This window comes from Tachypleus tridentatus, chromosome 1 (assembly GCF_004210375.1).
Source record: "Tachypleus tridentatus isolate NWPU-2018 chromosome 1, ASM421037v1, whole genome shotgun sequence".
Taxonomy (NCBI): Eukaryota; Metazoa; Arthropoda; class Merostomata; order Xiphosura; family Limulidae; genus Tachypleus; species Tachypleus tridentatus.
In genome coordinates, this window is record NC_134825.1 from 171,535,928 (window position 1) to 171,558,463 (window position 22,536).

Genomic DNA, 22,536 nt, shown 5'->3' on the forward strand with positions numbered 1-22,536 from the left:
CTAGCACAGTAGTGGAGACTTTATAGCGTAAAGTTGAATCCCACTTTTCGTTAGTAAAAGTAGTAACCCAAGGGATTTTCGATGGGTGGTGTAGCCTAGCCGACTTCCCTCAAGTTTATTACTCCTAAATTAGGGACGGCGAGTGCACATAGTAGCCTTTCAATAGCTGTGCACGAAATTCCATTAACAAACAATCATTTCATACGTTTATAAATGTTCTCCCAGTTTAAATATCTTTTTGGATGTTCTGTGAATTGCATTTACTTGTAAATACCTCTTTTTATTGTCGAAGTTCGTTCAGTATCGTGTATACGTGGATTTTCGGCGTCTTTGGTTAGATATGATATGATCTAATTTGCTTTCATTTCGTGACGATCTTCCACATTAATTACTTGTGTGACGTGTTGCTTAAATTATAAATCAGTGTGCCGTTATTCATGTGACAAGAATGGTTAAACTGGAATAACTACACCACGTCACACACTAGAATTTTAGGTCAATGCTATTATTATAGAACTTTGGAAAGGGGAGTTCAACACCGGAGGAAAGAATGTAGAAGCGAAACACCAAAGGCCATATAACCCACCCCTATTATACACCGCCTTCTGACTCGTAAGTGACCACACATCATGCAATATCAGTGTTGGTCTGGTTAGAAGAGGTCGCTGTACTCCACGAAGAAAATAATTACAAGAGCTTAGCTGACTCATTTAACCAATATTTCTGGTTAATTACGAACAAATATCACTGAATTATTATGCTGAGAAATATAAATATGTTACGCAGGTATATTTGTAATTCGAGGTATCCTGGTTTATTAATAAATAGTGAAAAAAAACAATTTGATGAGATGCGATGATGGGTTAAGTTCAGGGAACCTACAACGTGTTTTTATTAGTATTCTTTTGTGTATAATTTTACGTTGTTTAGTTCATATGCTATACATCTGTTTTTGTATATCTTCAGTCGTCTTGAAGATACGGAATTTTAATTTCATCAAGGGTTGAAACACAGTGTCCTAAAGTCCAGAAACAAAAGACACCAGACAGATAAGATTTAAAGCTGGGAAACCGTGTATTCAGAAAATATGAAACACGTTGTTGACATAAGAAAATAGTGGCGCGTAGGAATACAAGATTATTGTATGCGTTCTTTCAGTAATGATTGTGTGAAGTACACACGTGTATCGGTTATCTTTTTCTTACTTTAAAATACTGTAACTGTGTATTCTGATGTAGTTTACTGTATTGTAACAATAATATGTACTCTACTGTAGTTAAGAATGTTATAACAACAACATGTATTCTGTTGCAGGCTCCAGATATCGGCACAGAACTAACTGGCGGATGTTACGGGTTTGCAACAAAGTATATGCACTGGCCAGAGGATCTTCTTGTCGGCGGAGCCATAAAAAACAAAAGTGGTTACATCGTAAAGTAGGTTCAACCTTCACGTGCCTTCTACTTGACCTGTATTTAATTTACCTACAATGAGCCTATCGTAACGTTTTTGTAGACTTGTTTTAATATAAGTTATGGAACTAATTTTTTTTTTATTTCGACACAACTAGGTATGTATGTTTCGTTTGGAGACACTGTTTCGTGGTTATGGGTATTTTTGAAAACGTAACATCGTGATATTTTGTTATTCATTTCCTAGTGCGGAAGCTATTCAGTCAGTTGTACAGTTAATGGGAGAGAGAGAAATGTTCGAGTTCTGGAAAGGTCATTACAAAGTTCACAATCTTGGATGGGACGAAGAAAAGGCTAAACTGATATTAGAAACTTGGCAAAGGAAATTCACAGAGGTACATAATATATTATAAATAAGTTCGTATTTTATAATTATTACTAATATTGTTCTAGTAATGACAGCTTTGTTTGTTACAAGTATACTGTTTAGTGGTCCAGTATTATGTACCACTATTCATTGTATTCGTTTCTTATTTTCGATGCTTATATTGTAGAATACTGTTTCAGTTACAAAACGTCTTACAACAGTCTACATATATTTAAATCAAAATCTGAGATACTAAGTTAAACAGTAATATAATTTTCAGTGTTTCGTTTTTACAAAATAAGTAATAAGAATATCTATTTTCTTCATAGTGTTTCTATTACAACAAATTATAAACATTAAACTCGTGGTAGTAGTTCCCTCTGTACGAAGTCTGATATCGTATTTTGGTTCTAACAGGAGGTGCTATTGGTTGCGAAGACGACCAATCAGAGCAAGCATTACAACATGAATGCCTTTTCTACAACATCTTTGGCTGATATTGTTAAAAATTTCTCGGAAATCAGTGTCACCCGCGTGGCTTTAGGATATATCCTAATGGTAACCATTTTATTTTAGTGATAAGAACTCTTAATATTTTGTAAATAAAATTATTACGTAAGGTGATTTGGCATTTCCAAGTATTAAAATGTTTTATGTACCTTCGAATGAGAATTGTCAAAACTTAAATGCTTTGTTTTGATTGTAAATATAGGCTTAGCATGGCCTGGTGGTTAGTATGTTCGACTCACAATCTGAAGGTCGTGAGTAGGAATCCCCTTTGTTGAACATGTTCTTCCTTACTTACATCTTTCTTCCGTAGTGTCTATGTGAATCATAGCCTCTTACTTACAACTTTCTTCCTTTTAGTTGCTTTGACTCACCTCTTCCTTGCAACTTTCTTCCTTTAGTTGCTTTGACTCACCTCTTCCTTGCAACTTTCTTCCTTTAGTTGCTTTGACTCTTCCTCTTCCTTCAGTTGCTTTGACTCACCTCTTGCTCACAGCTTTCTTCCTTCAGTTGCTTTGACTCACCTCTTGCTCACAGCTTTCTTCCTTCAGTTGCTTTGACTCACCTCTTGCTCACAGCTTTCTTCCTTCAGTTGCTTTGACTCGCCTCTTGCTCACAGCTATCTTCCTTCAGTTGCTTTGACTCGCCTCTTGCTCACAGCTATCTTCCTTCAGTTGCTTTGACTCACCTCTTGCTCACAGCTTTCTTCCTTCAGTTGCTTTGACTCACCTCTTGCTCACAGCTTTCTTTCTTTAGTTGCTTTGACTCACCTCTTACTTACAACTTTCTTCCTTAGTTGGTTTACGCCTGTGCCTCGTTATTGAGGTGGACTGACGCTGTCAATTCTCAGAGCGGAATTGGACTTGCTGGAGTCTTGTTGGTGGCATTATCTGTCGCAGCGGGACTTGGACTGTGTGCTATTCTAGGCATTGTGTTTAACGCTTCCACTACCCAGGTAGGCAGTTGCTCTAAAGTAAAATAATATAGTTTAAGTAATTGAAAAACCATTCACTTCGGATATATATCAGTTTCAACTTTTCGTATTCTACTCACAATACATGATACGTAAGCGTTTTAAAACATGTGTTAAAATCACGTTCATTTAGCTTATGTACCTTTGAGTTTGTTTTGTTCGTAAACACGAAGCTACCCAAAGGACTGTTCATGTTGTTCTTACCACGGGTATCGAAACCCGATTTTAAGCATTTTAATACCATAGGCGTACAGATAAGCAACTGGGGGCATATATTTAGCTATGTTATTTCTCAAGATTGGTTTTAAATGCTATTTCTTACTAACTTAAAATATATTAAAAGACGTACATAAAAATTACAAATTTACTTACAAGTGCGTACAAAAGAAACAAAATTGTAACCGTTTCTTAAGATGCTTATATCTGTACCTGGACTACAACAACACTCTTATTGGCAAACTCAAAGTAGCACACTTACTTAAAGGGTTAAATAATTAGTTTGCAGTTACTCACAATTCTACACAATGGACCATCTGTGTCCGCCACTCGTATCGAAATACAGTTTCTAGCGATATTAAGTCCACAGATATACCGCTGAACCACTGGAGTGTTACGAAGGGGAGGGTGTCGTGACTTGCTGTGTATCGGAGATCTGTAGGGTGGGTATGGTTTTGGTTCTCACGAACTTGTATATATAATCTGGTAGTGCTTAAAGTAGTTCACGTGTCAGGGGCTATCGTTAAAGATGATTCATATACATATATATTGCTATTCTGTGTGCGAAAAACAATTTTTAAAAATCACAACTTGAAACCCGTCGAGAGAAACGTAACTTCCGAGTTTGGCAACTACTCTGCACGTGATCAGCGAGTGGAAGATTCTCCACCTGTTACGTTTTTATAGGCACAATGGCTTCACTGTTAACATCAAACGTTCTTTTCGATTCATCGTCAGAAAGAATAGGTAAGGATAGTAATAAGTGCATTATGATTCAGCACACAACTTTATTTAACATTTCGTGTTTTCAGTTATGCCAGTATTCCTTTGCATTTATTTATATTAATTTGATTTTTGAAACGGATTGTCTCAGTAAAAACGACTTAATCTTTCACGTGGATTCTTGTCTCCATCGAATATAAATACAAAATAACATTTTTCGAAAGCTTTGTAAGAGCTCCAAGGAGTAGGGGTTTAACAGGTTTGAATGAATCGATAGTTTGTATTAATTTAACAAGCCATTATAAAATAACAGTGTAGATTAATATTTTAGAAATTTTGAAATCTGGGGCTCAGTTGGGGCTATCAAAGCTGAATCCTTGGACTTACATAAAAATGTTTACTTTTATATCTTCTTGCTGGAGTTCCTGACAAAGGGTTCGATTATATTGTAGGGTTCTCAGGTTTGACTGCATGCATAACTTTTTGAAATTTGACGAGGACATTTAAATTGTCGCTCAAAAGATGGTGTTAGTATTGTTTTTTCCCGCGTAATTCTTGTCTCGCGTGAAGTTTCCCTTGCAACCTTATTAGTTTATTCACTATCGTTCATTGACTGTTTTTTTGTCTCGGATATTACCCAACCAAAGACAAGTTGTAATGACATACTTTAAAATAGAGTCATTTATTTGTAATTCATTTAAGTTTCAAATTAAAACTCGCCTCACACGGACTTATCGGAAGTTGATGCTGGCTTACTGCCGTATTTTCAAATCAAAAGGAAACAAATATGTGATGGAAGTAATACAGTGAAATAATGGTCGGCAGTTGTTGTCTAAAAGTATTTTCTAAGTGTCTCAGTAATGAATTAATTAGCCAATGTTGTGCTTTAAATTTTCATGCAAAACTACACGAGGGCTATCTGCCCTTAATTTAGCAGTATAAGGCTAGCAGGAAGGAATCTAGTCATCACCGCTAACCACTAACTCTTGGGCTACTCTTTTACCAACGAATAGTGGGACTAATCGTCATATTATAACGTCCCCATGGCTGAAAGGGCGAGCATGTTTGGTGTAACGGGGATTCGAACCCACGACCCCTCAGATTACAAAGTGACTGCCTTAACCACCTGACTGTATCGGTCCTTTAGTATTTTAGTAGCAACTTATAAATAATTGGAACTTTCAGTGTCTTCCGATAGTGTAATAAGAACATTAAATAGTAATAGCGTTTGTTTGTATAATATACACGTTTGTGATATGTTAATGACAACTGAAGATGTAGATGTCGTAAATTATCAGAATACAAATTAAAATACCGATGAAACTGTTTCAAGAATCTGGAAATCCGACACGGAAGTGAGCATAATTTCACAAAGCCAACCATAACTTGTTACTGTAATATAACACGCTGTGTTACATTTTTCACTAATGTCTATCCACACTTGTTTTTTTCCCCCCGATTCTCCGGGAACTTTACAACTTTTATGGTGGGGGTTGCAGCTGTGATTAATAACTCGCCTGTTCGGTGAGCAAGACCCGGGTTATCTTGGAGCACGACATGACGTCATAACTGATTGATGCTCTGTACTTAAACAACAATCGTCGCGGTTTGAGTTTTCTGATGAGCTGTAGTTTGCTACTTTAACTATATTATTAGAATATGTGTTTATTACAGGATATAATTTTTAAACATTTCATTGAAAGAAAACGATATGAAAAAAATACCCCTGTACTCGGGTAGAGAACCGAAACTATGCTAAAGAACTGAAAATGCTGGCCTCAGTCGTATAAAAGCCGTACTATGTAAGTGAAATAGGTCGAGGTCTCGTCTTTTTTTTTTTTTTACCACACTTTTAATAAATCAACTGCTTTCCAAGTAGTTTAATTTAAGTAGTATGTTTGCTTATATAGATACGTCCCCCACCCCGACGCAATTTTGACCCAGTAGCGAAATGTCCCTCTGAATAGGAAAAAGACTTGTGTATAACTATCATGAAAAGTCATTATTTCGGTTTTGAATTCAAAAGTCACGGTTAAAATATCAAATGTGGTGCCCCCCCCCCCCATAATACAGAACTTATATTATGGGAAAATTACTGAAGTTAAAACTTTAACCAAGAAAATGAAAAAAGTGGGCAAACGCGAGTGCTTTATTAAAATTTATAATTAATTTCTAACCTTCTGGAGTGAACTTGTACGATCTTTGAGCGTGACAGTGGTGTTCATTATGTGAAATGTAACGTTCGCCCCAAACATCAGTTATCTTTATAAATCCACAGACGGTTGGGTAAGGAAACGCAAGAAAGCAACTTTTGAAGAGTGCCACTTCACCACGGGCGACAGCGGTCAAGTACTCGGAGGTTCTGCTACGTGAGGCGCTTCACGTCTACCACTTTGAATATTCATCGAATGAAAAGAACCTTGTGGCGCCTACAGTCACGAGCTTGTGGTAGGCTTCATGAATTTATCCCAGAGTTACAATCGGCATATTGAACAATGCAAAAAACATGTTAGCGTATAAGATGCTAAGCCTCGTAGCTATTTACAAATTAGTAAAGATAGTAGCACTTAGCTGAGGCTTCATCGGCACGACTAGTAGGAATGATACTAGTGAACAACACGGAGCACAACGGGCTAATTGATATCCACCGTTTAGAAATCTTTTAACCGAAAAGGGTAAAATTTGTTAGGTTTTAAGCCAGTAGGTTTCTTTCACGTGCGCTGTTTCTGTTGTTACGTTTTTTTTTATATTTATATCCCCTTCCTTTCCCAATGCCATTAGACACGTGACCTCTTTAGCCCAGAAAATATTTTAATCAAGGAGGTCAAGAAACGTTAGGGCATTTGTTTTGCCCTTATTCACTGGCGAGGCCCTCCGTTTTCACACACAAATTATCACTCAATGAAATTTAGTTAATTACAAAAACGTCGGATGTTGGCAGTTTGCTGAACGGTATAATTCTTGTAATTATATATTAATCACACTTCATGCTAAGATAAGCAACTGAAACTAGATTGTCTTCAACTGCCAATCATTACTAGTATTGAATAAAGTTAAACCCCAAGGAAAGTTGTGTATTATATCAGAAACTTATTTGTAGTTTGGGAACACGATGATACCTGAGTGCAATTTACAGATGACCCTCTTTACGTCATTGCAACATCTCGCAACGGAACAGCTTTGTTGTTGTTTTTGTTGCTGTTATATTTTCAGAATATCAGTATAGAGAAGATGTAATAACTTGTTAATTAGTCTGAAAAAGCAGGCCCGACGTGGCCAGGTGGTTAAGGCACTCGATCGTAATTCGGGGGGGGGGCGCAGGTTTAAATCCTCGGCACACCAAACATGCTCGTCCTTTCAGCGGGGAGGGGTGTTATAAATCCACGATCAATCCCACAATTCGTTGGTAAAAGAGCAGCTCGAGAGTTGGCGGTGGGTAGTGATGACTAGCTGCCTTATCTCTAGTTTTGCACTACAAAATTAGGGACGGCTAGCGCAGATAGCCATCGAGTAGCTTTGCGCGAAATTTAAAACAAAGAAACATTTAACAAGACTGAAAAAATGGTTTAATGTTTCAGGATCAGAAATTCTGTGCTTTGTTTTGAACAAACTGTAAATAAACCCGATACTGGAAGGGGTCGTTACCAAAGTACCGAAGTAGAATTGTTTAATTATCTTGTGCTCCTATTATAAGTTATTCCTACTTCTCATATGTAAAAGTGACAGATTCTGACCAATGTTTGATTGTTTACGGAGTCTTGGAAAATGTGACAGGTACTGGTTGATGGTTAACAGAGTTTTACAGTGTCTCGGAATAGGTGATAGGTACTGACTGACGTTAACAGAGTTTTACAGTGTCTTGGAATAGGTGATAGGTACTGACTGATGTTAACAGAGTTTTAGAGTTGTAAAAGGTGACAGTTCTGCATGCTAGTTGACATGTTTTTAGAAGAAAGAGTGATGACATTCCCTTCTGAATGACAGTGTTACACAACCTTTGACAATAAAATATTCTTACATGTAACTTTTGAATAGGCTTAATAAATATTAGTGAAAATGCCTGTTTAGTTGAAAACTTATATTTAAATAATATGTTTGTCTTAAGTCATTCTACATATAACATGGTTATATATTAATATACAATGTAAATATTTAATATTTTTATTTTCTATTACACTGAAATTTTTTTATATAACATGTACAAGTGGAAGTGTAAAATTGCCGTTAGGCCTAAATGTAAGGAAACAGTTGAAACGCAACAATTTATGCATCTCATAAGAAAGATAAGAACAAACATTTCAATTTATGCAGATTTTATCTGTCTTTCTGTAGAAAGACTCATGTTTTGCCTAGAATATGTAATATTGGTCAGAAACTGGACTGTATTTTTTATTCTTTCATTCCACCTACTTTACCTTTTTTACAGATTGTACCCTTCTTAGCCTTGGGTCTTGGAGTAGATGGGATATTTTTATTGGCTCACACTTATGCAGAGAATTATCATTCTGATATACCTTTCGAGGTAAGTCAAAGCTTTAAGCTTTATAATTCAAGTTTCTGTAACTTCAGGTATGTTCTATAAAGACTTTAAAACAAGACAAGGCCTAGCTAACATCATGCATACGATTTATTTGTAACTTCCTAGAAATACAAAAATAAATACATATTCAGGAACTTCCTCACAGGTAACTTTTTAACACTCATACGTTTGAGGACTCAATTACTAATGTCAGCTTCAACTGTGTGATCTGTAGTATACAGGTGTATTAAACGATATTAGTTTCTTTCTTTGTTAGTCACTTAAACGCAAAGCTACACTATCGACCCTCTGTGCTCTGCCCACCATGGATAGCGAAAGCCAGTTGCTTGTGTTGTAAGTCTGCAGACTTACTGTGTCACTAGGGGACTACGATATTAGTAATTGTTTGCTTGTCAAATCAGAATTTAATGTCCTTTTTTTGGTGCCCTTACGGCCAGGTGGTTAGTTAGCCACTCGACTTGTAATTCTAGGGTCGCGGATTCGAATCTCCGTCATACCAAACATGCTCGCCCTTTCAGCTGTAGGAGCGTTATAATGTGATGGTAAATCCCACTATTCGTTGGTAGAAAAGTAACCCAACAGTTGGCAGTGGGTGGTGATGACTAGCTACCTTCCCTCTAGTATTACACTGCTAAATTAGGGACACCTATCATAGATAGCCTTCGTGTAGTTTTGGACAAAATTTAAAACAAACAAACCTTTTTTTGGCTACAATGTCTTAAATTATGGTGGAGCAAGTCATGCCAGGTGTTTCAAAGGGAGTAAAAACATGTCATGTTGTCCCACCTCTTTTTGTAGTGATTAAAATGACCTTCTTTTTGTACCTCTGTGTATATATATTAATGTTCACTTATCTGTGATATATTATTGTGGTGTTACTTGTTACTTGTAAAGTCTACCAGCCTGTTACTTGCTAGTTTTAATACTTCCTAACTTTTGAGAAGTTTACACATAACTTCAGTAAATGTTACTGATTTATATTATACTTTTACTCTGTGTTATGTGGTTCAAATATATACATGTTTATTAAAAATATACGGTTAGCTGTTTTTTTACTTGTTACAATCAAAACTTTGTAAGTCGCTCTGTTACACTTTGATTGTTTTTCATGTTAGTTGTTACGTCCGTTTTTGTGTTGTCATGCTTCAAACGTTTTTTTGTCACATCTGTAACAGTTTCACGAAACGAAATCCTTGTCGTGATTTAGGATGAAGGAAATCCATTGATATTTTATTTTAACAATTAATAGTTTGTGAATACTGTCAATCATTATGATTTGTTGTTTCAACTTTCTGCTGTTAAATCGGAGTGTTTTTTGTTTTTTTTTACTCCGGTTAGTTTCAGTAGCAACAGCAATCCACATCAAGTACTTGAAGTTAGCTATCATACCTTTCTGGTAATACTTTCTGGAATTTTATTACTACTTGTTTTGTTTTTAACCTTTAGATACTGCTTTAAACAATGACTACTGTCTCCTGATTCCTCCTGTGGCGGAGGGTGTTATTTTTTCGTGCACAATGATGTGAAGGAGTGGAGTGTGCAGTCTCGTATCACCCAGCACAGCGATGGTTGATGTAATCATGGGAAACAGTTTTGGTACTGTTGATTGAATTGCTACCAATTTTACTTGTAGATGAAAAAAAAACTATATTTTATCAAACATTCTGGAATCTTTAACCGTCTGCTGTCTTGGCAGAGTTTAAAGGAGGTCTCTGTCAGTCAGCTAGCGTGGCTGGAGTTGTCAGGAAAAAGCATTGAGTTGGCTCTGCAAGGACATTTTGATTTGCAGTATTTCAAATTTTGGGGGACCATCTGTTTTTGTAGTGTTTGTACACGTCAGAATTCCCCCCTTTTAGGCAGTTCTCGTTTATTGAAGTTGATAAGAAAGATTTGAATGACTAATGCACGATAAAAAAAAACATACAAAAAATAAAATACAGTCACTTTTGTTTCTAAACTCTCTGTTACTTCTCAGGGAACTATTTCGATTAAATCTTTAGGCTTTGGACTAAGAAAAATGTCCCTGTTAACAGCCTGTCCGATTCTTTGCCTCCCCTGTCTTTGGCAGTTGTAAACCACTCTGCACCGTCGATGTTTATCTCTGATGACTGCCATTTCTGTTTGGGAGGGGTGGAAGGTAACCTCTTGGCGGGATGTACTTTAAGATGAAGTTAGTCCTTCTGGTTAAGTTTTAAAGCTTAAACAGTATTATGTAGGGTTGAAATTTGGACAAACACAAAGTATGGTTCGTGTGACTCAGTATTAACAGCGCCTCCTTCTATGGGTGATATAAAGTTGAGGTGTAATTATAATTCATTCGATTTATTGAAAAACCTATGGAGCAACATAATTACATAATAGTTATAGTTCCATTTCATATTACCTATTATCTGGCGGTTAAGGCACTCGACTCGCAATCTGCGGATTCGAATCCTTTCAGTCGTGGGGTTGTTATAATGTTATGGTTAGCCCTACTATTCTTTGGTAAAGGAGTAACCCAAGACTTAGTGGTCTCTGACTTATCACAACTTAATTGTAGATGGCTTGTGTTTATAGCCTTCAAAACATGGCCACACTTACATACTGATAAAATTTGGAGATAAAAGATACTTTTTGTACAGAATTCTGCAACATTTGTTATTTTCAGTAAGTGGCTTCATCGTGGGTCCGTTTGCACTGTATTTTGTCACGTTATTGTTATAACACATAACTCGAATTTTAACGTGTTATATTTTGAATATAATAATCTTACAAAACGCGGAATTAACTTTTACAAACGTAGGTTTGATACAAATTTGGTGCGTTTTGCGGTGATTTAATATGGTTATTGGAGGGTGTAAATAAGGGCAGATTGCTAACGTAATAATATGTAAAAGTAATTTTCATCAAATTCCTATAACTCTGAGATTTAAGTTTCAACAAATTATTTCGCTGATTATATGATAAAATCTTGTAATTGTATATTTAAATTAGCCTGGCAGGACTTGGTGATTATGGTTTTTGAATCTCAATCTATGGGTCACTGGTTCGAACCTCGTTACCAAACATGTTTGCCCTTTCAGCCATGGGGGCGTTATAACATCACGGTCAATTCCACTATTCGTTGGTAAAAGAATAGCCCACGATGTAGCGGCGGGTGCTGTTGACTAGTTACTTTCTTACTAGTCTATCACTGATAAATGAGGGACGGTTGGCGCAGATAGCCCTTGAGAAATTCGAAACAAACTAATAAAGGTACTCAAATTTCAGACAAGACGATTGTGATCTCATTTTCATTTAATACGAAAACAATTTTAATAGATAATTGATGGTTTCTCTTTACAAAATAAGAATGTACTTTTAATTAGAAATACCTGACTCGTGAATTTTGGAAACAAGTATGAAACAATTGTACACTGCAATTTTCCGTGTCACTGAACCGTAACAACACCATTAAGGTCTTAATATAACAACATAAAAAACACACACACACCTGACTTTAGAAAGTTTTCTCTTTAGCATAATAAATCTCCATCAGACTTCAGTAACCCATAATTTCAGCACTTTTGTTTGTTATTATATGAATCTGAAAGTCATATCCATACCAACAATTCATTGTAGGAGTTATAGCTACTAAAGTCAACTAGTTGAAAATTGTGTGTTTTATCACAGGAAGTTTTCCTGCGGCATTGAAGAGAAAATTCAGTCTCATATCTGTGTATTTTATTATTCAATTGAAGCAGTAAAAAAAATACAAAATTACTTAATATCCATGTCAAAGAAAATTGCAAGACATTTCTATTGTATGTTTTCGTAATGAACATTTCATACGATAGGTGTCACTGTAACATGTTTCTGTGTGGTCGTTTTTTTTTAGTGGGAACACTTTTTTTTAATTCGGCATCACAGAGTCATGTCAAATGAAACGTAATTAAGGTTTTGAATGCTGTTCGTGATAGATGCTAATGACAGAGCACTTTTTGTTATCTAGTGTAGTTCAAATATTGTCAGAAGTCACATAGTGTATCCACTAGACCCGCAAAATGTGATCATTTCTCATTTTTAGCGAGCGTGGTAGTATGTGTGGTCTTTCTATGTCGTGGAAATGATATTGTTAAATGCACACGCACGAAGTCTCCGGCTATAGAAGACAACTTTATTTGTCTTCTTAATTTGGTCGACTAAGATTTGAACCGTGCTGTTTTCTTTTTATTTCTTTAATAATTCTGTGCATTCAAAAGCATAACACTGTCATTATGGATTGGGTCACCTGTGGAGTTATTTCTCCTAAAACAGTATTTTGTGCTACTTTCTGTAACTGGTTATAAAGAAACACTAGCAAGTTGCATTATTAAAGAATATACATACATACGAAAACCTCGATCCAACTAACTAATCGCTAAAGGCCAATAATATATTAATACTAAATTTAATATAAAATAACCACCGCCTAGCGTGTCGAAGTAGTACTAGATGATCCAAGAATAAAGCCCGAAACACACCGGTTATTAAACACCACTCAGTTAGGCCTATTTTATGGCACAGTCCACAATGAGCTAGTGAATTAATTAGGGCAAGCTTAGCAAAAAAATAAGTTAGCACTTTGCACAAATGGCGCTGTAAAATCCGCGATCAAAACTACGAGAATTAAGCGTAAATCGCTATCTCGCTATTAATTATTTCAGTGACGTATAAATTTTAGGCTTAATATTCAGTCAAAATCTCAAGAGCTGTGCTCCGCTTCGCATGACAGTAAATGTATAACAACAATAGTACATGTGTAGACAACGCATGCTAATTATCTGAACACATGTACACTTTGCTAGGAATTGTGGGAATGTCAACATTTTATTGAGGTTTCGACTTCCTTTTTTTGAGTGTGAATTTCAAGTATTCGCTGCCACAAACATTTTTATTTGATATTTTGAATTCATTTGTTGTAAGGTACATAAATTAACTGTCGTTAATTTGAAGATAAAAAATATCTGTCAGACTTCAGAAATCTGGAAACCGCACCGAACAAAAATCCAAGGTACCGGACAAAATGTGATATATGTTCAGTTATTATCTGGTTATTTTTGATTTGAAATTGGCGGTAAAGTATGGCTAAAGGAAATACCAACGTGAAATTACTTTTTCACAAAAATCTATAAACATAAAATAAAAATACTATTATAATAATAAAACATCATCACTCTAAAGTAATTTGTTACACTTTTTATAATCCTGAAAAGGTTTTTAGTTAGGTTGCTGAAACCTCTTATGTTTAAACTTTTTTTTATAGTAGGATATGTTAGATTTATCAGTGGACCGTTTAATCTTCTCTAGCTGATGAAATCTTTTGTAAATGAAACTCCTCAATGATGATGGATAGTGGACCGTTGAGCACAAAAGTTAATTAGTGATGTGCGTAGAACCATAGACCCAGGCGCGACCTAGTGATTTGTTTGCCGGACTATATAAATCGTAATTATCACTTTGAGGCCGTGCCCAAATCTCGCTGTTAAATATTACAGTAACCCACATTTTGACGACTGGTGCTGTTAACTATATGGCTTCTCTCTGTTGATTAACTAAAGGTTAGATACGACTATCACAGATTACTTTTTTCAGGAATATTCGAAACAAATCATTTGACATTTTACTTTACAGAGACACATCAATTGTTATTGTCTTAATGTTCCACGCTCTTAGCTTAAATGTTTATATTCATCGATAGCCTAACCTGTGTTGTATTTAAAATAAAAATTATAATTTCCAGTACCAGACCGGAGAGTGTTTAAAGAGAAGTGGAGTCAATGTGCTTATCACATCTTTCAGTAACATGTGTGCCTTCTTTGCTGCCGCTATCATTCCAGTGCCAGCTTTACGAGCCTTTGTTCTTCAGACAGCTATCTTGGTCATCTCCAACCTGGCCGCCATGTTGTTGGTCTTTCCAGCAGCTGTCAGTTTAGATCTCCGGCGACAAAAAGCAAAAAAAATAGATGTTTTCTGCTGTTTCAGTGGGTATGTACACTTCTATCTTAAGTTTATTTTATAATGTTTTTTATTATTCGTTAGAGAGAGAAAAATCCACATACGTTTTCAATATTCGATTGTGAATATTTTAATACATCACATAAGCTAATGTGCGTGCGCGTTTTTAATTTATAGCTCAAAATAAACTGTCAATATCTAACCCAGGGATACCCAAGTGTCATCGATTTGCAGCGTGGAAGAAGGTAGAAGTAAACTACAGAGCAGCACGAGATTAGGATCTACGTCATCATTATGTAACCTAGTCTCGTCCAAAGAAATTCCTAAACGGCAGGCCGTCACTCGAGCACTTCCTCCTGATCGTAATCACGTGGTTACAGTACTAGCGCCCCCTCCCGGGATTGAAAAAACTCAGTGTTGGACAGAAAACAACAACAACACAGGTATTTTAAAAGAGAAAAAAAACGCGAATTTATCTCAAACTAATCTCTTGTATAAAAGAACGTTAGAACAAGGCATGTGCTAGTTTTTCAGCTCTTGCAGTTAAAACAAACATTGATAACTACATATGGCCGTAGACTTCTGTAGGATGTGATTAAGTAATTGTATTAATCGTTTCTTAATTATAAAAAGGTAAAAGGGAGGTTTTTCAGAATGAACAATTACTTGTTATGTTATCAGACTGTTGAACAGAGAACATCTCAACCAGAACATTGCCTGTTTCAACTAAACTTAGTTTTATCTGTTTATATCTTCAGAGTGTTCAACAGAAAACCTGTCAACCATCAACTCTACGTCAACAAAAGAGTTAATTCAAGATGCTCAGAAGTGTTGGAGACAGAAGTGTTTGGACACTTGTGTTAACACACAACAACTGTGTTGTGGGTGGTCACTAACAAGGATTGCTACCCATTATTATGCCCCATTTCTTCAAAAAACATCTGTGAAGGTTTGTATTTGCTCAGTATTGTTCAGTAAATCTTTAAAAAAATAATGTCTTGTGGAGCTGTACTAGGCTTAAATGTATTGAATTTTTCAGCCCGTACTTTTGACATTAAAGAACATATAGAACGTGAGGGTTAGCTGCATGTTTAGAATTGATGTGACATTGGTTAAGGTCCAGGTGTATGACGAAGTTTCCGCTCTATACACTGGAAGTGGTAAAAGCAGAATTATTTCACTTAAGTCATCAAATTTGACCGTTTTTCTTCTGACCGTTGAAAATATTTGGTTTGGTTTGAATTTCGCGCAAAGCTACACGAGGGCTATCTGTGCTAGTCGTCCCTAATTTTGTAGTGTAAGACTAGAGAGGGGTTTCGATGGGGGTTCGAACCCGCGACCCTGAAATTACGAGCCGAGTGCCTTAACCACCTGGCTATGCCGGGCCTTTATTTTTTGTGAAGCTGAAAATAATTAATTTGCCAAACGAAAATCACACTCTACCTAATTCATTTAAGGTTAAACATAAATATTTATAATGATTTATATTCATACAATTAGAGGGTGATTTTTTTTGCACATGCGCGGTTACTTTTTTCTTAAGTGTAAAACTGTACAAGTTTGAAACTTAGTACATCAGTTTACTTCAGTATTGTGACGACTAATAGTTATTTATAGCTGAATTAACTTTATTTAATGCAATTAAATATTATTTATTCTTATTTTACAGTTATGATCAATTTTAACCATGGGTTTGTGAATGTTTTCTGGAAGTTAAACCCAAACAATTGAAACAGAAATATTTGTTAATTTTGTAATTTAATTTGATGAAAATTAATGAGGACCATAATTAACATTATCAGCAAGGTAATGTTAAGAATCGTTGTTCTGATTTAACGTTTCACTTCATTCAGTTTCCTTTATTTTCTCACGTAACAGCTTGTCGTTTTTAGAAAATAAAACTATTTATTCTACGTCCATCATTTGTTTAAACAGTTTTATCACATATTTTGAGGTCAGTGTTCTATATTAGTTTCGAGATAAATTTAACAGATGTTGTGGGATTGGTAATAAATAGTTTTAAGGCCAGGCACGGTCAGATGATTAAGGCACTCGACTCGTAATCCGAGGGTCACAGGTTCGAATTCCCGTCACAGCAAACGTGCTCCCTCTTTCAGTCGTTGGGGCGTTATAATGTGACGTTTAATCCCACTATTCGTTGGTAAAAGAGTAGCCCAAGAGTTGGCGGTGGATGGTGGTGACTAGCTGCCTTCCTTCTAGTCTCACACTGCTAAATTAGAGACGGCTAACGCAGATAGCTCTCGTGTAGCTTTGCGCGAAATTGAAAAAGAAACAAACAATAAAACGTTTAGAAAATATTTTATGCAGTAAAATCTGAACTTTTTTCTTCTAAATATGAAAGTGTGCGGTACCAAATATAAGGGGACAATATGGTTGTGGAGGTTTTATAAGATCCAGAAGGTTCTATATTTCAGGTCCTGACTGTTATTCTGTTCCTCGTGGCCACTATTACTAGTATATGGGGATTATTTCGCGTCGAGGATGGACTAGATCTCACGGACGTTGTGCCACGAAACACCAACGAACATGACTTTCTCCGCTTTCAAAGCAAGTACTTCGGTTTTTTTAACATGTTTACCGTAACTAAGGGAAATTTTGAGTACCCTACGAACCAAAAACTTCTGTACGAGTACCACGAGGCCTTCACAAGGGTAGACAAGATAATTAAAAATGATGACGGCGGCCTACCGGACTTCTGGTTGTCACTTTTCAGAGACTGGCTCATAAGTAAGTACATGTGTCAAAGAAAAATATGGTTATTGAACAGAGATAAAATAATTATTACAGTCTTTGTTACAATAAATAGAAAAGTTGAGTGAGGTTGTAACCCCAGATTTCTGGTTTTGTGTAAATAAACTTCATAATGTTGTTTCTATGTCGGTGTAACATTTTGAATAACGTTTTTCTGTTTGTTTGTTTTTTTCTTCTTTTGAATTTCAAAATTTTCACTGTTAAGAATTGTGATGTTGCACTATTGATCGTTGAAGGGGGAATCAAACAGCAATTATGGTTGTAATGTGCAACATCTTTTGAGGCAAACATTCATGTATGTATTGTGAACCGCGATATCTGTGTCCGAGCGTTCGTCTGACTTTTGTTTGAAAATCTGTGCACGCAGACAAAGCTCAACACTCACTGTTGTCTTGACGAGGCATGAATATCGTGGATGTCAAATGTTATTTCACAAGCAGGATATTCTACACTACACTGTTAGGAATCAGTGTAACTATCGTTTACATTTAAAAATGTGATGTGACTTGAATAAAAAATTTAGATTTATCGTATGTTTTTTGTTGACTGGCTCTCAGCATGACTGAAATGATCAGTTACTTTTCACTGTGAACGATATACGTAGATGAGAGTTTTGGCTCTGAGTGAAACCAGGAGTGTAACAATCTTTATTAATGTTCATGAAATAATTTAATATATTAATGTAAACTTTCCCGTCACTGATGATGGATACCGTTACTTACACCGTATTTTCTCTTTACCTTTATGATGTTTGTCTTACCTGAAAGCTTCAGGAATTATAAAGAGCTGAAATTGTATATTGTGTTCTGGCTGTGTTTTAAAGACAAACAATTAAACCGTATTCTTCCTTTACAATTATTTTTATTGTGTTTCAAAGTCCCAGAAAGAATTATAATTTCATATAATTTTATGTCGAGGCTTGTTTAAATCGAAATCAGGAAAAATCTGTTGTGCATTTTGTTTTGGAACTGTAAAACATTTATTATAGATTTTTTTGGGACATTTATACACGTTACTTCCTGAATAACTTTGCTTTTTCTTGGTATTAATGTCCGGACTTGCACAGCTGGAAACCGGAGTTAAATATCCATGATGGGCAGAGCTCAATGCGTAGCTTTGTGCTTAACTTAAAACTAAGCAGACTTTTTATTAATATATAATTATTTATATAAATAAATTGACATTTGACTTATGAGCCCTCCTCAATAAATAAAACATAATTTTCTATTGTATTGCGATGGGGTTCCAGACTTGTTACTGTTTCAGCATCAGCGTTGTAGTTCACAACTACAGCAACAGCGATATCTGTTGGTTAAATTTGAATACTTAGTTTTTTTTTCAAAGCAGAAATTATGTAAAGTACAGTCAAATTCGAAACATTTCGAAATGCCCTAAAACAATCTAATTGGTAAAATAATCATGAACTAAACAACAGAACTGTGATGTTTACGTGAAAAAGCAAGAACCAAAACAAAGAAAAACGGAATATTTCTGCGTAACTTACACTGCACAACAATTTTGTTGAAAAGTTTTAGCTGATTGTGACAGGTACCTGGTGGGTATGTACAAATATAGTTTTGGTTTTGCTTCATCACGTAGGAACTCTGAGAAATAGACAGTTAACTGTTCACCAGCAGTAACGTATTTAATTGCGTTTATGTTTCTAATACGCTATTAAGTTCAACATAAAGTGTTTTGCTCCTGATTTTCGTTTGTATTCAATGTCCGGTGCATCAGGTTGCAGTGTCCAACAGTAGTCAGCAAACATTGACGGATTCCAGTTGCCCTGATATCGTTTTTCCATTGTATCAATGTCCTGGTGAAAACTGAAGATTTCGGTGGAACGGTACGTGATGGGCAAATTTAGATGTGATTTTCGTGATCAGCAGCCAAAAATCTTAAGGTTCAACAGTGTTCAAGAAACAAAAACTTTGTTGTGCCGTGTAATCAGTTTGTATGTCCAGATGTCAGTTATACACGCTGAAGTAGGCCCGGCTTGGCCAGGAGGGTTAAGGCGTTCGACTCGTAATCTGAGGGTCGCGGGTTCGAATCCATGTCGCAACAAACATGCTCGCCATTTCAGCCCTGGGAGCGTTATAATGTGACAGTCATTCCCACTATTTGCTAGTAAAAGAGTAGCCCAAGAGTTGGCGGTGGGTGGTGATGACTAGCTGCCTTCCCTCTAGTCTTACACTGCTAAATTAGGGACGGCTAGCACAGATAGCCCTCGAGTAGATTTGCGCGAAATTCAAAAACAAGCAATCGATGGTGAAGTTTGAGACTTTTGAATAACGTGTGCAAGACAACAGTTCATTTGTGTTGACGACAGAGAAATGAGAAATAATGTTAAAATAAAAACACATGTTTATATATAACAACAGCTTGTAGAGAGGTTTTTGTAAAGTTACATTGAAACTGGAAATAGTAAGTTTATTGTCTTGGTTTTAAAAGCAGTGCACGTGAGAAAACTTGTAGGATTCAAACGTTGATTGTCTGCTGGCGTTCGTTTACACAATGTTTTCATCACGTTCGCAGAGTTTGAGGTCTAGTTTATTTTCTCAGAGGTACAAATTACGCGTCGTAGCTGGTTGTGAAGGTTCTTGGCGTATTTTTTCGTCCCAAGAGAATCTTCTCAAGTTGATCCATGAAGCGCCCTCACATCCGCGCGGACGTGTTTGATCATTGCATGCTTCTAAGTCATAACCTACGTGCCTGAAGCAGGAACCGAGCAGCCATTCTTAGTGTGAGATACACCCAGTCTCTTTCCCCTTGAGCTATAACTCAAGCTAACCATTCATTCTAGCAGTCAGCAAGCTGCTTTAATCCCGTGTTGCCCTGCCCAAGACCAACCGCTGATAGAGCCAAGAAGCGATTTTCGAGTCTGTAACCACTGCCCATCAAATATAAAAATCCGGGGCTGTTTTCTAAATCTCGGGTCTTTTAGGTACTATGATATGTAGTAGGGTCAGCATTGCGAACAGAATCTATTCGTTTTAGAAATTTTTACGGGTGTGATTTCGTTCATTTGACAATATTATTAACGTTTATGCAAACGTAACGTTTTAGTTTCGAATTACTCAAATTATATAATACGAAATAGTAATATGTGGGGATAAATAGATGTGTAATTTGAAAAGGTAAGAAAAAATTATTTTCAATCGAAATAGATGGACCACCCGATCGAAGTGCCATTTATTTGAATTTTTTGTTTAGTTACCAATTTCAGCCTCGACGGTTCTCGAAGAGCACGAGAGAATCCGCCCTTGTTCTCATTCGCAACTGACTAGAAACTTGTCACTGACACGTGATGATAAACCACGGTCGTAGCCCACACATGATACTACGCGGAGATAGTTGTTATTCGAGATAAATACTTTTATTTATCTGTAAATAATCATTTCGCTGTGTGAGTGTGTGTGAAAGCTCTACAGGAAATGAGATTAAATATTAAATAAACGTCAAAATTTTATTTCATGTAATAATAATAATATATGTATATTACTTGTTTAGAATTTTTGACACAATTTGCCTGTAAGTTCGATGCTTGGTTAGATGTACTGAGTGAGTGACGTACTTATTTTGACCCAACTTTCGAATTGGCCCGGCATGGCCAAGAGGTTAAGGCGTTCGACTCGTAATCTGAGGGTCGCGGGTTCGAATTCCCGTCGCATAAAACATGTTCGCCCTTCGAGCCGTGTGGGCGTTATAGATGACGGTCAATCCCGTTATTCATTGGTAAAAGAGTAGCCCAAGAGTTGGCGGTGAGTGGTGATGACTAGCTGTCTACCCTCTAGTCTTATACTGCTAAATTAGGCACGGATAGTGCAGATAGCTCTCGTATAGCTTTGCGCGAAATTCAAAAACAAACAAATTACCCAATTTCAACTGACGAACATAACTGAATTTTGTACGTTTTGCACCAAAAGGTATTTTCTTGAGACCATCTTGTACGCGTGAAGATAAATACACTTAACATTTTGCACCACAGATAATCAGTTGTTTTGTATGATAAATTGCACCGCATTTCAAAGAACGTACGAGAGATATACACACATGGCCGACTATTTTCGCACGTGAGGTAGAAAACTGCGGGGAGAGAAATTTTTGAATGGTCGGTTTTAAATCTTGTTACCCCAAGCGATGAATCACTGTACTACTCACCTGCGTCGGAAAATGAAGACATCAAACCGGCTGTCAGAATAACTTGGCAACTATCAGTCCTGGCTTCATGTTTTATTTAAGCATCTTACCTCTAAGCCTATTACCGACCGAACTCACTCCTGCCAACATTTCAATTGGCGGCTTGTTTCAGTATTACAGTCTACGTGCCGTTGTCGCCCTTGGAAAAAGACACGTGGCCTGCTGCAGCCCTAAGAAATGATACTAAGGATAATTGTGTTTAGCAGACCGTTACGATAATATATTTACGTTCACCGATACCTTCTGGTACCTTTGTTATAACGATGATGGCTTTATTATAAAAGAAAAATTACGAAAGCTCTACAGGAAATTAGGTTAAACATTAAATATACGTCAACATTTTATTTCGTGTAATAATAATAATAAAATATATGTTATTATTATATCACCATATATTCTTTTTTCTTGACAGCTACTGTTTAATTTTTGTTATTTTCAAAATATTTATTCTTTACATGCATAAATAGCGATTGTATAGTTTATTACAAATTGGTAATTATGACTTAATTCTATATTTACGTCCGGATGCGTCTTAATTGTTAGTGTGCTCTAACGATGAATGCGAGGATTCTTGGTTCACCGCCCGTTGAACTCTGCGGCCGTGAGTTAGCTATAAAAGTGACAATCAAATCCTACGTTACGGTTATACATTAATATTTAAGTATTTATAATGAAGTGCGAGCTGACGTCTAGCTGCCATCCGTCTATTTCATAAGTTTTGTTATGCAGACGCTGTTTGTTCTCTGTGTAGATCTGCGTTAGAATTCTGAAATAAATATTCTGCAGTTTACTACTAAACAGTCTTGTTTTATCGGGTACTGTGAACAAAGAACAACATTAGATAACACTTTTGTTTTTAGTTTAAGTAGTA

The 22,536-nt window shown here is 36.2% G+C and overlaps 1 protein-coding gene across 5 annotated transcripts in view; it reads left to right on the forward strand.

Annotated features, from left to right (window-relative positions):
* LOC143230277 (protein patched-like) overlaps positions 1-22,536 on the forward strand; it is a 114,074-nt gene that overhangs the window by 79,116 nt on the left and 12,422 nt on the right. For 4 of the 5 annotated variants that reach the window (XM_076463540.1, XM_076463528.1, XM_076463533.1 and 1 more), the window contains 9 exons: positions 1,315-1,436; positions 1,660-1,807; positions 2,197-2,337; positions 3,083-3,241; positions 8,625-8,720; positions 14,479-14,723; positions 14,901-15,136; positions 15,452-15,642; positions 17,129-17,441. In XM_076463540.1, coding sequence (XP_076319655.1) covers positions 1,315-1,436; positions 1,660-1,807; positions 2,197-2,337; positions 3,083-3,241; positions 8,625-8,720; positions 14,479-14,723; positions 14,901-15,136; positions 15,452-15,642; positions 17,129-17,441 — 1,651 coding nt within the window. The remainder of the gene's footprint in view (positions 1-1,314; positions 1,437-1,659; positions 1,808-2,196; positions 2,338-3,082; positions 3,242-8,624; positions 8,721-14,478; positions 14,724-14,900; positions 15,137-15,451; positions 15,643-17,128; positions 17,442-22,536) is intronic. The other variant, XM_076463543.1, reaches the window with a different exon arrangement.